We start from the raw sequence: 16,039 nt of genomic DNA on the forward strand, positions 1-16,039 counted from the left end.
ACAGACCACATTCTAGGCTAAAACTGTATCTTAGCAAATTTACACTAGGAACCATGTTGTGTCTGCTCTTCTACTACAGTAAAATTAAACAAGGAATTGGAAGCAGAAAGATAACTGGGAAATCTATAAATGAGTGGAGCGCAAGATCCATACTTTTAAATAGCACATGGCTTTTAAAGTAAAAGTCTTATTTTAAAAATAATGTGATCATGCCTTTAACCCCAGCCGTTGGGAGGCAGAGGCAGATGGATCTCTATGAGTTTGAGGCCAGCCTGGTCTACATAGTGAGTTCCAGGACAGACAGATCTACATAGACTGTCTGATCATACAGACAGATCTATATGAGACTCTGCCTCAAAAAGTTAAAATAAAATATAAATAAATAAAAATGTCTTGGTAAATATAAATGACAATTTGCTGGCATGTATAGGCTGCAGTAAAAGCAATGCTTTTTAAAATGATATTTGTAGCACTAAATGCATGCCTGAGAAAGGAAGATCTGTATCCAAGAATCAAGACTATACCTTCAAAAGCTATGGAACAAATTAGCCAATTAAAGCCAAAGTCAAAGTAAGTAGAAGAAAAGATATATACATATATAAATTAGCTTATAACTTAACTAAATAAAATGAAAAAAAATCAACAGAAAAATCAGTGAAAGCAAAAACTCATTCTTTGAAAAGATAATGCTCTGGACTGGAGAGATGGCTCAGCGGTCAAGAGCACTAACTGCTCTTCTGGAGGTCCTGAGTTCAAATCCCAGCAACCACAGGGTGGCTCACAACCATCTGTAATGGGATCTGATGTCCTCTTCTGGTGTGTCTGAAGGCAGCTACAGTGTACTCACATATAATAAATAAATAAATCTTGTAAAAAAAAAGAAAAGAAAGAAAAAGAAAAGATAATGTTCTAATTATCAGAAGAAAGTGGGAATATTCTTACATGCAATATTGACCAGGCTGACCTTGGCCACAGAATTTAATATTGTGACCTAGTGTGATCATTAGTGTGCTCAAGCCAGACAGTATTAAACTTCTTCCACAGGGGCTGAGACTTTAAAGGACAACACTCTGAGCTTGGGGGCCAGCATACAAGAGTGGGTGTGGGCATCCTGGCACCACGCTTTGCTCTGTTGTACCACAGAGAACCAAACAAACAGGACAAAATGGTAAGGAGAGCCGAGAGCACCTCCTGGATGCCCAGGCCAGAGCAGACCCAAATTACCTGCTGACGTTGGTTGTTCGTTTCAGCCAGATCTCTGGAAACCGGTGCTTCGTTTCGCTTTCTGATGGCCTCCTCTATCCGCTCGTCACACTGTTCCTTCACCTCGGTCATCTGGCTGATACATTGGTTCCTGGTGAAGGCGAATGGAAGGCTGTGTGGTGGATGCTCCAAGCACGCACTTCCTGATCCCATGCCCACTGTCCGTCCCCTGCAGCAGGAGACAGAACAGCCCTTTCCCACCCAGGATGAGGTCTGAAAGAGAACTACCAGGGCAAGTGTCCATCTGCAACCATTCAATGACAGAAGAAACCTGCTGGTAACCATACTTTAGACTCGTTAATGTTCCGTTAAACAACCCCTTCCCCCTTCTCTCTATATCAAAAACCGCTGGCTACCGATACCAGTTCCTAAAACCCTTGTGATTTCCTGGTGTTCAGAGCATCTTCATCCATGGGCTCCTTGGACCAGACGTGTAGTGATGTTGATAAGATGGCTCATGGGGTGGGGTGCTGGGGTGCTGAACCTTTCAGGATAGGGATTGAAATACTCAGCTCCACCTCCTAGAGGAGGTGAAGGGGCCAGGAGATGGGGCTTGAGCATATGGCCAATGATGTCATCAATCATCGCCTGCATACCAACCTCAGCTACCACCTTGGGACCTTAAGTTTTGACAGCTTCTTGGCTGGTAAAAATACAGAATCGCGGATTCCTTGATTCCATGAGAAATATAAGTTCTGCCTCCTCAGACCTTGCCTTGTAACTACTGGTGGCTGTTCTCCCATGACACCCTTTGTAATGAAACTCTGATAGTAAAGAGAGCTGTCCTCTGCTCTGTGAGTGGCTGTGGTGAATTACCAAGGCGTACATTGGGTAGCCTTGAATTTGTAAACTCTCTAGTGTGTGGCTGGCTGGGGGACACTCAGGACTTGTGAGTGGCTTGTGGAACAGTCCTAGGAACTCTTAGTCCTTCAACCTGTGGCATGAGAATGAACTCTGGACAGCATCAAGCCTGACTAGAGGACAGCTAGCTGTCAAAGACTTTCAACTGAGGTGTGTACTGCAGGCTTGCACTGCCTTCCACCTGGAATGTGAGAACATTCCATCAAAGGGCAGAGGCAGAGCTGGAACCACTTGCTTAGAAAATGGGACCTCTAAGAGGTGCTCTGTTGCCTGCTGTAGCTAGAGCTGACAGACTCAAGTTTCCAGAAGACTGCAGGGGCCACACTGGGAAGCCTGCCTGAGTTAGAAGCACTCGGGAGCCTCAGTCCATAACTTGGAGCATCTCCTCTGGCAGTGCAAAGCATCATTGGATCATGACATCCCACACACAGAAGGCAATCGTGTGATAGCGGGAAACTTGGACAGATAAGGAATAAGCAAAAAAAAAGTCACTGCAAAACTTGCCAGGGTCAGTCAAAGCCACAGGTGGTAGACGAACATAAAGGGGCTAGGACTCGGCGAGTGAAGAAACTTAGCTATCTGAGGAACTAACCGCAGGCCATGCTCTACTCCTGAACCTTTATGCCCAGGAAGAGGAATTTCCACCTTCACTTGCTTTTGATTCTGCAGAAGTAAGCAGGGAGGACCTCACTGCACCTCTCAGGAATGCAGCAGTAGCTGCCCGCACCCCCACATTCCATCTCAAAAGCAGCAGGGGAAATGAACAGACTGCTCAGCGTAAGGAAGGCCTAGATCCTGAGACAATGTACACTAGGTCAGCGCTAACTCCTGGGAGATCCCGGGCTGGCTCTTTCATGTCTGTGCCCAAAGCAGGTCCTCAGAGATTAACTGGCTAAACTCTAGTGATGCACAACCCTAGGCCATGAATGGCACTCAGGATAGTGCAGATTTTGGCCACAGTGACGGTGTCACACAGGACCAGGGCTATCACTGCAACATTCCTACCCCGGCATTTGCCAGCTGCTCCCTCATAGTGTGAAGATGAGCCAGAGTGCTCAGAGATCAAAAAAGCAAGGAAGGCTGCGTTGATGAGTGCAGTAATCACTCAGTTGTGTGTGCCAGGAAGAATAGCCACGTGGGATGCCTGCTGATTCCCAGAAAGACACTAACTTGTGCGAGTGGAAGGGAGAAAGCCTTTGCCTCCACTTGTGGCTACCTCAGCATTCCTGGAGACTGACAGAGGTCTGTGCAGGCATGCATGCCTGGAGGGGAGCAACGTTTTATGCACGTTACAAATTTGCTAACAACATGCTTACATCTTGTCTCTAGATCACAGACATTTAAGGACAGCTATCCCTAGCTTCCATGAGTCTCTGGCCATTACCTCTGAGAGCTTCCTGCATCTGCAGAAGGGACCTTAAGCACAACCTGTGAGGCAGACACTGTTAGCCAGAAAGACCTACTACCGAAGCTGCTCATGTCTTAGAAACAAGTGTCTCCAAGGAAGCCATTAGGAAGTACGGTAAGTGATCTGAGCACTTGGGTGGGAGAAAGATCACAAGTTTCCAGCTAGTCTGAGCTATACAAACTTGAGGCTAGTTTGGGCTACACAGGAAGACCGATTTCAAAATGCAACACAACCCAGGGCAGCACCACAGCCACTGCCTGTGCTCAAACACAGGCATCTCCCTTGGCCCATGGCAGACTTCCGATTTGTCAACACCAAGTGAGGCTACTGAACTGGGGGAAGTGCGGCTGCAAGGGGCTTTTGGAGGCTGTAAGACTACGGCATTTGACACCGATCTGTATGTAATATTTCGACCTCACTAGCTCAGTTTCCGAGGCTCACTGTAAATGTTTGGGGCTAGACACAAATTGGTTGTGGGAAGCTGCCTTGGCAGTGTGAATATTTGACAGTGCCTTAGTCTCTATTCACCGGATTCCAGTAGCACTCTCCCTCAAGTCTGAGTAAACCATCTCTAGATACTGCCCAGTCTCTGAAGGGACAGGCACGAGGTGAGCACAGTTTCATAGTCCAATCAATCATGTCTCCTGATGCTGAATGTCTGCTCATGCCATCTGCAGTTATAGTCACAAAAGCAATGGTCATGCATGCAATACACGACTACGTCTTGGCCCAGAGAAAAGCCAGGACAAGTGAGACTGCAGCCACCCCAGTGTTCATACAGAGCCCCTGCCCACTGGTGCAGTGCTCAGCGACACCCAGCTACTGCGCAACACATGAATGCACTCCAGAAGTCACGCTTTCTGTAGTGTTGGGGTTTGAAGTAGCCAGGAAGAAATAAGGCAAGTCGCTGGTATTTCAGAAGATCATGGGGATGCTGTGAGGCTGGTATGCATGAGGCAACTATTCCCAGGCGATGGGGACTGCACAGCCAGCTTAACTTTTAGGAAGCCGTTAGAAAGTACTGTATAGTGATCCCAGCACTTGGGTAGGGGAAAGATGATGAGTTCCAGCCAGGCTGAGCTACCCAGGGAGACCCATTGCAAAATCAAACTGAAGAAATCAAGGAATTTAGCAATGTACATCTAGTGACAAGCTAAACCCATGCTGTCTTGTAGAAGGATAAAAGCCCAAGTACCTTTTAAATGATGAAACACCTCGTGGCTATACGAACTGGGTATGTATGAGGTAAATACGTGAGAAAATACAAACAAGCAAGTGACGGCAGTCCTGCAGACAAGCATGGACTAGAAGTCAATGTGGGAAAGGGCAGTGGCTCCAGGGCTGGGCTGTGATTCCTTCCATAAGCTTCCCTGGATCACTGTCCTCTAAACTGGTGGAAAACTAAACAGACTCCTCCCTGCTATCTGTCCTCTGCTGTCTTCCCGCTGGGCATGGCCTACCCTTTAAAGCTTCAGTGTCCGAACAAACTCCTCCACTCTCACTGTAAAATGTGGAAAATTCTCAAGGCCACCACACCACCACCCAGCAAGAGTCTATCAATATCTCGCCACAGTGTTCTAGGCATTTATTTGGCTCATGCTTGACATTGAGAAAAATACTTATTTTTACGTGTGTGTGTGTGTGTGTGTGTGTGTATATACACCTGAGTGTACGCACTCGCACCATGTGTGTGCGGGAGCCCACAGAGGTCTGAAGAGGGTATCAGGTCACTTGGAAATGGAGTTACCAACGTTCGTTAGCTACCACGTGGGTGCTGAGAACTGAACCCGGGTACTCTGCTAGAGCAGCCAGTGCTCTCAACCACTGAGCCACGCCTCCAGTTCACACCTGACATTTTTAAAGTGTTCAGATTGCCAAAGCGGTACAACTGTGCTTTAGTTTATGATACATAAATGTTATGGTATAGTGACAATCCAGGCCCTGCTGAGGCCTGCTTGTGTGTGTGTGTGTGTGTGTGTGTGTGTGCGCGCACACACGCACGCTTGTGTTTCCATGTGAACATATGCATGCATGTACACAAATGTACCTTTACTACTTACTCTGTATAATGAGCCCTGCTGGCTTATACTTATATAAGGTGCAATCAAATAGGACACTGGTTTCTAAAGGACCGGAGTCCCTCCTCACATGCTCCACGTGACAAGGTGTCAGCCACCTCCCCGCGGGCCCCACTCACAGGTCATAGGAGAACTTCTTCTCCAGGCTGGACTGGTTCTTCTGGAATTGGAAGATATCCTGCTGCAGGCTGCTGTAACTCCTCTGCAGTGCCTTCAACTGGTCTAAGCCAAAAGGACAAGTCACCTCACTGGTCTCTGTGTGACGATCATGTCACTGGCCTTGAACTCAGAAATCCGCCTGCCTCTGCCTCTCAAGTGCTGGGATTAAAGGCATGTGCCACCATGCCCGGCCCATCCCAGCAATTCTTAAAGATCCATAAACTATGTCCATCATAACTCGCAGTGTACACAGTAATATTTTATATTACAGGTGGGTAAAGAATACATTAACGATGGCTCAATAACTTCTAACACAAGATGACCATGACAGAGCCACCTGAGGCCCTTGTGGGAGTCCGGCCAGGCTGGCTCTCCCTTGAGGCAGCTGTTGGGCTGGAGAGGAGGGGGGGTGGGGGGTCGCTTACCTTGCAGGTCTCGAATGAGCTTCTCGCCTGTGGTGATGTTATTCACTAAAACCGCCTGCAAGGAAGACAAACTTGGAATCAGACATCTCAGCTGGGCAACTCAGCCTTCAGGACGCGTGTCAGCGGAGGGGATGGGCACCTAGGCAGCAGCAGGGCTGCCAGGTATGGGAGCCACGCTCCGATCCCCTGTACTCTCCATCCGTATCCTGGAAGGACAATCCCAGTTCCCAGACACCCTTCCCTGCCAGATGTAGCTTCTTCCTCTTCTAAGCCACAGACTCACTCAGCAGCAAGCTCCTGCCACGGTCCCTGTGCCCGTCCGACATGAAGTAGGGAAGAGGTAGCTAGCACACAATGAGGACTCTAGGTCTGACAATCACGGCTACTTTGTGCCTGCAGCGAATCACTTGCCCTTTGTAATAGCATTAGGAGCTGGACAAGCCTTCATCCCTTGGCAAGAGACAGGCACCTGGGCCTAAGGGGCAGCTTGTTCCAGTGGTTCAATAGCAAAAGGCTAAAGAAGAAGAAACCGACAAGTGCTACCTACCATACCAGACACACTCCAGAGAGCAGGCACTCAGCGGCTGCCCTGCAAGTGGCTAGGAACCTGAACAAGCCACGTTTTATGAGCGTCACCTGAGATTCTTAACATTAGGCATTGGTGTGACAGGATTAAGGAGTCCCGAGAGACACGCTAACGTGCTTCTGAATATTTATCCTGCATCCTGGCAGGATCTGTATCCTGAGAGTAAGACCCACCCACTTTGAGGGTATCATCCAGGGAGTTTGATGCTGTGGAAACCATAGGGGACATGGGCCATGCTCCTGAGTCACAGCTCAGTCTAGAGCTTCGTGAACAGTTCAGAATTTAATCCTGTCTTCCCTGGTGCTGGAGCTGCCTGCCATATGGAAGTGAACTAAAACCCCTGGATCCTAGGATCTCCAGTTCACAGGAAATCTGCACCCACCCCAGCTTCCATAGCCCCATGAGGCAAAGTCCCTGACCAGCCGTCTCTCACATTTAATGGTTCTGCCTTCACGGAGGGCCCGGTGCTTGACGGGCAAACACATGAGAGAAAGAAGACAAACACTAAACCTCAGAGCAACACTGGCAGGGGCTACTTACTAACACACAGAGATGAATATTCTTGGTGGCAGCATGGAGGTTTCTTACTGCCTCATCTCCAATGGAGGAATATTCTACTAACCAACACACTGCTCAAAATAGACATTCTCATCCATTCTCCATTGGCAAAACTGCCAGCGCCTCCCTCTGTCCCCTTCCTCTGGAACCCCCTCTGACACAGCTTCTACAGTCCCTGAGGCCTGAGCAAAGGAAAGGTCACAAGACCTACAGCCTCCTGAGCAACGCAGGAACCTGTGCTGAGAGATGAAATGCGACAGAGCTCAGTGCTTGCTGTAGGAGTAATTTGGACAATGGCGGAAGCCCCCAAAATGGTAAAAGTCCTCTAGCAGGAAGAGGCTTTTTTAGAGAAGTGTTTCTTTTACATGGATGTGGAAAGGGAGGAGAATGAGGGGTAAGAAGCCCCCCTTTAATAATAGGATTTGCCCAGCTCAAAATTCCTGCTACCCTGGGCAAAAGGAGACCCAAAAAAAAAAAAGGGCAAGCATTCCCTAGACTGCACAGATGAATCTGTCTCAGAATCCTACAATCTCTCTCTCTGAATATACATGCAAAAGAAAGACTCCTCAGGCTTTATCTGCCCATCCATGTTCACTGTGGTGAGTCCCTCAGCCAAGAGCTGACCTCAGAGCCCATCAGTACAGACATATGGCGCATTACATAGCCTTTAAAAAAGTCCCAACCCATGAATTTATGACACAGATGAACCTCAAAGACCTGGGGGCAGTGGGAGGCGAGCGGGGACAGTAAAATGGCAGGCTAGTCACAAAGGGAAAATGTTGACTGGACTCCACTCACAAGAGAAACCTCAAGAGTCCGGGGAGGGCTGGGGAAAGGGGATAGGCACAGGGTAAGTGTCAAGTGTCCATGACAAAGAGGCCCACTACAAGCAAGGGGAACTGATGTCCCTCGCTGAGCGCTGAGCTCACCCTCAGCTGCCACGAGCCCTCTGATGGCCCGGGAACCGCAGCAGCCTGAGGACTTCGAAGGCAATTCTGCTTTCACACGACTTTTATTCTGCCAAACATGTCTTCTCACCTTCCCTAAGAACACGAAGAGGGAGCCAGAAAATGCCACGGAGGTTTCTGCATATAATTTCGAACTTATAGAAAATGTTGAATTGTGGTCAGGACTGAAAACGCTTCCTAGCTTTGTTGGTTTGTTGGAGGAGGGGGCAGTGTATTTATAAGGAAGGGAAGAAACTGCATCCAACAATTTTTTAAATTCATTCTTTATATTATCATACTAGTATGTAGGACATGTAGGTCAGTCAGCTTCATTGTGACTTTTTTTTTTTTTTGAGACAGGGTTTCTCTGTGTAGCCCTGGCTGTCCTGGAACTCACTTTGTAGACCAGGCTGGCCTCGAACTCAGAAATCCACCTGCCTCTGCCTCCCGAGTGCTGGGATTAAAGGCGTGCGCCACCACGCCCGGCTCGTTGTGACGTTTTTTATACAACCATTTATTGTGCTTGGCTATATTCACCCCACAATTATTTTCAAATAACATAATAGATTCTACTCTTAAAAATCAGTTTTTCCTCATATTTTGATTTTGATTAACTTTAGGGTGGTGCAGTGTCATCTGAATGAACTGGAAATTAAACTGTTACTTATCCCGAATACAAATTTATCCCAGCCATTCTGGTCTGAAGACAAGTTATGTCTGCATTAGATTGTTGGAAAACCAGCTGTGTTTCATAGCTTTCAAACAGCAGCAAGGTGGAGGGCCTTGAAGCTCGAGGCTCAGAGAAGAGGGGCAGATACCAAAGGACACTGCACAGATCCACCAGGAACAAATCATAGACACACAAGTTCACCAGTAAGTCCTGGGGCTGGCCGGAGGGATGGGGAGTGAGTGTTTCCCCAGAGTGTGGCAGCTGCTGTGACAGTATTATAAATAATCATGACAACAGCATTGTCTGATATATTAAAATGTATCTATGTTTTATAGGTGGCTTGCCTACACATATGAATGTGTACCATGTGCACAGAGGTCAGCCGTGGGTAGGGATCACCTCACCCAGACACAGACAGCTTAAGACCTTAACAGACGCTCATGGCCTGGGACAGCACAGAGCCTGAGGGAGGGAGAGCAGGAAGTTGAACCGCAAAGAGTAGACCTGACTCTGAGGGACCGCATCCCGCTGGATTCACACTCACCCCCAAACACTTCACCTCCACAGCCCCTCAAAACCAAAGAGGGTCAGTCACTGAAAGCATGTTCCCATAGAAACAAGAATGCTGTCATGGGACAGCTGGTCAGTGCTGAAAAAACTCTGTGATTAAGCAAACTGGCAGAAAGGCGAGCAATGCTGAACTGTTTCCACAAAGAGGTTGCTGGGTTTTTTCAGTGTGACAGTGGCGGCTGTGCCTATAAAGCAACATTGTTGCTGCCTGTCACTTAAGGAAGGAATGCTGTCTGAAGCCTCTAGAGGCCTCTAGTGATCTCACAGGGAGCCAATATCCTAGCAGTTATTTAACAAAGTAGACCGTAAACAGGTCAATGCTTGATGTAGCCTCCTGCTACAATCGAGAGTCACAACACATAAGGTTTCCCAGGAAACCTGGAATCAAGCCTCTGCAGTTCACCTGGGTTCCCCGGCTTTGCTTCCAATGTCCTCAGTGTGCTTCTGTCTCATCAGCCTGTCTCTCCTGAGAGGAGAGTCATCTTTCATGATGAATTGTGTAGTGCTTTCTGTCACTGTGACCCTGGATCAGGTTTCAGAAGTTGCTGCCAGTTAATTATGGTAAGGAGCATGGAGGAGCAATTCACGCATGGTGACCAGAACAGACACAAGGAGGAGGCAGGGACTAGGTGGTCCTGAGGACCTGCCTTGTCACATGACAAGAACAAGCTGTTCACCTCTAACAACAACACAAGCCTAGTTTGGCAACCTACTCACTTTTACTGGGGGGGAGGGGTGATAGCGACATGGGTGAGGGGCTACTACAGAAGCATGGCTAACAGAGACCCTTGTGTCAGTAGACGCCACCTCAGCATCAGGAAAGCAGCATTCCTGGAGCTCCCTGCTCACCTTGCAGGCAGCTCCATTAAAGATCCCGTCACAATTCCTTCTTGTGGTGTAGCCTTGGAAGCCTGAGTTCTGAGCGTCCTTGCTTAGTCCTCAGGGTTGAGCATTCCTTTCCCCTCTAGGAGGGAGTGGTTCCGTTGGAAACAGCGTTACAGATGCCCCCAGTGACCTGTCTGTACAACCAAAATAGCATGCCAGCTGGGGCCAATCCCACAGGGCAGGAGCCTGTGGAGACAGGCCACAGTCAAACCACGAGCAGGGAAGGCCTGCCCCTCCTCCACAGCTGCAGCCAAAGAGGTTCCTCAGGGGGAGTGTTGGCCTGAACCAGCACTGCCTACAAATCTACCCTCCCCACATGCTCCTTAAACTTAAAACTCTGGCCTTCATGACCACACCACCCCTTTACCTCTATCCAGCTACTGTTCTAAACACCAAGGTGCTGAACTCTGGCTCTGCTGAGAGGTGGGGAGACAGACAACTGGAAAAGCACGGTGATCCTCTGACAGGTGGCCCTCTCCAGGACCTCCTTCCTGCAGTGGCCCTGCACAGGTGTGCATGAGATGTCCAAGTGAACAAGCACCGAGGGGCACGGCAATAATCGATCTACGCTCCAGCTTCAGGCAGCAAATAAAGGCACTCGGCATTTGAGCTGTGGCTCGGTGGCTGAGCACTTCCTCCAACGAGTCAAGGGCAGAGGGAAACGGCTGAAGCTCGACACCATCTGTGGAGGAAACGCCTGGTGCATACGGGCTGGCCACCCAACCAAAGCAGCTCCGGCCAGAGCATCCTGAACCTTTGATGGAGGAGAGCAATACCCTTCCACCTTCACAGCTAGGCTGAGCAGGAAGGCCCAGCTCAGCGGAGGGCCAGGGCACTCTTCATGCACCCTAGGATCTTTTCAGCAGACTAAGGGCTGCAAGGAGCCCCCATCCCCAAGGTAAGGGGGAACCCCGTGGAAAGTGAGCCATAAGCCAAACTGGCTGCTGGGAAAGCAAGAATCTCCAGAAAAGGGACTGTGCAGGTGCTGGTGATAGGAGGGGGGGGAGGGGGGAGGGAGGGCGGGCAATGTGATGATGGCAGTTTTCTGGGGGTTGCAAAGTCCATTCCCTGGGAGAAGAGTTGAATGACTCAGAAAGAGACTAGGCCTCAGAGAAAGAGAAAGTAATAGTTCCATACTCTTGGTGTTTTATAAGGGGCTGCCCCTTTCCCTTACTGGTCCTGTTTATGTACCTGCCCTGGTGCCCTCCTGATGTTTCTCCTTGCAACGTCCTCTGCAACCAAGAAGCTACCATCTCGGTGAACCTGCCTGGGCTTTCCTGGTCCACCTGGGGACCTCTAAGGCCCTGTCAGAAGAAAGAGAACAGGGGATCAGCTGCCACAAATGCCTCCCAGGCTCTTGGCCCACTGCATGCCTCTACAGGTAACTTGGGTCAAAGACAATTCCCAGGGGGCCCCAAGCAAGCCAGGCATGGAGGACCCCAGAACACTCACTGATGCCTCACTTGTAAGTGAACTGAAATCAAACCACAGCCTCCTCTGTCCTTGCCCTTGACACAATGCACACTCCTGTGGCACACCCAGCACCTCCTTGGCTCCTCTCCACATCCCCTTGCTAGACACTGGTCAAGACCATAGCTCTGGTGCTGAGGGTAGAGCCCGAGGGTCAGTTCTAGCACCGCAGCTCCATCCACCACCCCAGCAAGGAAGCTGCTAAGACAGGAAATCTCAGCTCTGTCTCTGAAAGAGAGCATGTTGGCACCAACAATTCTGAACTCTTTCTGGCTAGCTTTGGCCATCCAGGAGACAAGCCATCTGTGGGCTGGAGGCCTGTGGCCGTACATTTTCAGCCTCAAGGGATTTCACAACTAGGACACAGATGATTGACGAATCCCTGCACAGAGCCCCTGGTGTGGCCACATTGTATTGTGCCCAAACGGGAATCTTGTCCATATTTCTTTCCTGTGCAGGAGGTGACACTTGCACCCAAGTGATCTGCACCTGAGCTAATTAGACAAGCTGGTGAATGTTCCCCAAGGACATGTGCCCAAAACTGTTCATCCCAGATAGAATACCAGTGGCAGACTAACTCATTCCAAGTCTAGAGTAGTAAACCAGTGAGCTTAACTGAGTTACTTAGGAATCAGGGATAAGGGCTACGCGCCCTTGCACGGACAACTTAAGGCAGGTATACCACTACAGAAGAGGCTCCCCACCCTCCACAGTTAGCTGTTAACTAACCACTCACACAGCCTCAGGGAGGGCCCTCGTGCATTCAGTGTCTGCCTCGTAAACTGCCTGTGAGCAGCCAATGAGCCTTTGCATCTGTCTATAAGTCAATGGGAGGAGTCAGCTCAATGTTAAGCAGGTATGAGTTTCAAGATGGCAGTGGTCACGCCCTGCCTGGAGGTCAGAGTTTCATGGCAAGTTACCAGGGCCATGACCAACACTCCTAATGATCCCACTTGTGACGGCTAACCCTGCCTGTCGAGTGCAGAGGATCTGAAATCACCTAAGAGACAAACCTCTGGGCACGTCTATGAGGAAGCGTCTCCACGGGGTAAACTGAAACATCAAGGCCTGGCCACGTGACAGCCGCCATGATGGACTGGCCTTTAACCATGAGCCAGATAAGCACTCTGTCCCCTCTGCCACAGCCTGAGGAAGGCAATGGATCCACCAGGGGTTCTAAACCCCGAGTAACTGTAGACATCAACATGCCAAAACCAAAGGGAAAATAACATCAAGAAGAGGGCTGCTGGTGTGCTTTCCCTCCACGCTTCCCGTCAGAAGCTTACTTTATGGTATTAGGTGAGGAAGTGTAAAGGGAACTTTGAGCATGTCACGTGGAACCCTGCACTCCTTTAGATAGGTACAGCCCCCACAGACTCGTGTGTGTGTGTGTGTGTGTGTGTGTGTGTGTGTGTGTGTGAATGCTTGGCCATGGGGAGTGGCACTGTTAGGAGGTGGGGCCTTGCTGAAGGAAGCGTGTCCCTAGAGGGTGGGCTCTGAGGTCTCCGAAGCTCAAACCAGTTCATTTCCTGCTGCCTGCTGATCTGGATGTAGAACCCTGAGCTCCTTCTCCACACTCTGCAGCCTTCCTTCTTGCATACAAAGTCTGGGAGGCTCAATTCCACGGTCCACAGTCATTCCTAGTAAGATGCACTAACCACGTGGGTTAGTGGCTTCCCCCCACAGAAGCAACTCTGTCTGGATCATTTCCTGCTCCTTTAAGTAACCCCAGTAAAACTCACTTGTTCACCACGACAGACTTGGGGGGTATCTGTTTGGGTTTCTGCTGGTTCCCTATCTGGGGCAAGTAGACAGTTTTCAGTCAGCCCAAGAATAGAGTCACTCGGGGAGAAACCAGGAAGCTCACGGCACCTCAGTGCACCCTAGGGTAAGTGAGGATCACCCAGCCAGAGGCCCAGTCCTTCCTTCCACCTCCCCACTGCTCCTGATTTTGCATGGCTGGAATAAAACCCAGGCTCCACCAGCAGGCAGCTGTTCATCTGGGAGCTCTTCTTGCACACAAAGCAAGGAAGAGCCTCTGTAGCTTCTTCTCCATCCCCCTCACATCTTCTGTTCAGTCCTTTCTGTCCCGGGAACTTTATTTCCATCACAAAGGAAATGCACTCTAAGGATTTTCTTTGTGCCCCCACAAGGCAAATTAACTCACACAAAAAGTATAAAAGTCAAGGCAGACACACAGCTGCCAGGAACCAGCCAAGCAGAGGATGCCACAGACATTGAGGGAAGCTATTTCTGACTAAGGTTTGGCAAGCAAACATGGGCAGGAAGATCTGCATTTGTCCCAACAGTGCTACTGAGTAGCCAAGGATCTCCCTGCCTCTTCTAGGTGGGCCAAACAGTAAATACCCTGTCCTGACCCAGGACCCGCAGGACATCTCCAGACCTCAAATCAGCCTTCTGACAGAAACATAATAGAATGAACTCCAACCTTAGGAGACAATGCAGAGCCACACAAGTGAATATTTATGGGCTTCTGTCAATAATTAAAACCCCCAAGTTCCAAACCTTTAGAAATGTGTTTTAAGCAGCGTACGGGCTCATACCTACAATTCTAACACTCCAGAGGCTGATTGGAGGACCACATCCCAAGTCTAAAGATAAGTAAATTAATGAATAAAACCAAATAAAGACAAATTTGTTTTATATGTACCCATATATGCACCTGTTAAAGGAAAATAAGGAGTTGGGAATCATGGCTTTTGCCGCCAATCTTGGTACTTGGGAATCTGAGGAAGGAGGATTGCTGTGAGTTTAGGACCAGCCTGGGCCACATAGTTAAGTTTCAGGTCAGACTACCTCCAAACCATGGGGCTGGAGAGATGGGTAGCAGTGGAGAGGACTTGCTGTGGCAACAGCCACGTGACAGACAGGAGTACTGCAGCAACAGCCACGTGACAGACAGAAAGGAGGACTGTGGCAGCTGATTGATCTTCAGTCTAACTGATAAATCACAGGTCCAAGATAGGAGAGACCCTGCCTCTAAGGTATAAGAAGAGGACAGCAATAGAGGAGGTCACCCCAAGCACTCCTGAGGCTCTGCACACACGTGTGCACTATATTCACAGAGACACATACACACACACATAAATACATTTTTTAAGAAAAAATTCCACTAACGAATGAGAGCCGCTGGCCTGGAGAGATGGGAAAGGGTGAACTCTCTGGGTTCAAGCTGTTTACTCTGTGGTCATTTGTTACAGCGGACCTAGCAGACGGGTTTAAGCTGTTTACGCTGTGGTCATTAGTTATGGCAGATCTAGCAGACATGGGCCTAAAGTCTTCCTCTTGACACCTGGCCAGTGAAAGGAAGTCAGGCAGGTGTGTGGGAAAGATGAAGAAGTTCTGCTGTCGCAGCCAAGTGAGCTCTCAGGTGACGAGTGCGGTTAATGGACACATGGCAGAGTCCTCAGATGACTGTCAGCAAAGCCTTTGGGAACTCCAGGCCACATGGGTATAGGAAAAACAAGCCGCTCCCACAAAGCATGTTCTACAGGGATCTAACCACCACTTCAAAGTAACCTGAGATGCAGGGACCGAAACCAGGGTGTGTGTGCCTGTGTCCATTCACCTGAATTAGATGCAGAACAGTCCCCTGAGTAGGTGGCCACCGCACAGGCTGGAGCCTGGACTGGAGCCTGGGCCTGAGACGTGGAGGGTGAGATGAAAATCACTGTGTTTGCTGATGAGGTGTGTCCTTGTGAAGGCTGAGACAACAGAGTTTGATGTTTGAGAATAAAAGAATGCCTTTGGGAAATTCCGTATTTTACAATGACATGAAACTGTAGATGCACTGAAAGGCCTGGACCACATAGACACTGCTTGAAACATTTATACCCAGTTAGCTTGAAAGGTTTAAATGGACCAAGATGGTGGCTCACTATGGGGAATGGCCGCCCTCTGTGGGGAATGGAGGTACTCTGTGGGGAATGGAGGCCCTCTATGGGGAATGAAGACCCTCTGTGGGGAGTGGAGGCCCTCTGTGAGGAATGGAGGCCCTCTGTGAGGAATGAAGGCCCTCTGTGGGGAGTGGAGGCCCTCTGTGAGGAATGGAGACCCTCTGTGGGGAGTGGAGGCCCTCTGTGAGGAATGGAGACCCCTGTGGGGAATGGAGACCCTCTGTGGGGAGTGGAGGCCCTCT

The 16,039-nt window shown here is 49.4% G+C and overlaps 1 protein-coding gene across 1 annotated transcript in view; it reads right to left on the reverse strand.

Annotated features, from left to right (window-relative positions):
- Positions 1-16,039, reverse strand: part of Golm1 (golgi membrane protein 1) — a 42,686-nt gene that overhangs the window by 8,884 nt on the left and 17,763 nt on the right. Inside the window, exons 4-6 of the mRNA XM_021179883.2 lie at positions 6,195-6,249; positions 5,730-5,832; positions 1,225-1,354 (exon numbers count right to left, since the gene is read on the reverse strand). Coding sequence (XP_021035542.1) covers positions 1,225-1,354; positions 5,730-5,832; positions 6,195-6,249 — 288 coding nt within the window. The remainder of the gene's footprint in view (positions 1-1,224; positions 1,355-5,729; positions 5,833-6,194; positions 6,250-16,039) is intronic.

Source organism: Mus caroli, chromosome 13 (genome assembly GCF_900094665.2).
Source record: "Mus caroli chromosome 13, CAROLI_EIJ_v1.1, whole genome shotgun sequence".
NCBI lineage: Eukaryota > Metazoa > Chordata > Mammalia > Rodentia > Muridae > Mus > Mus caroli.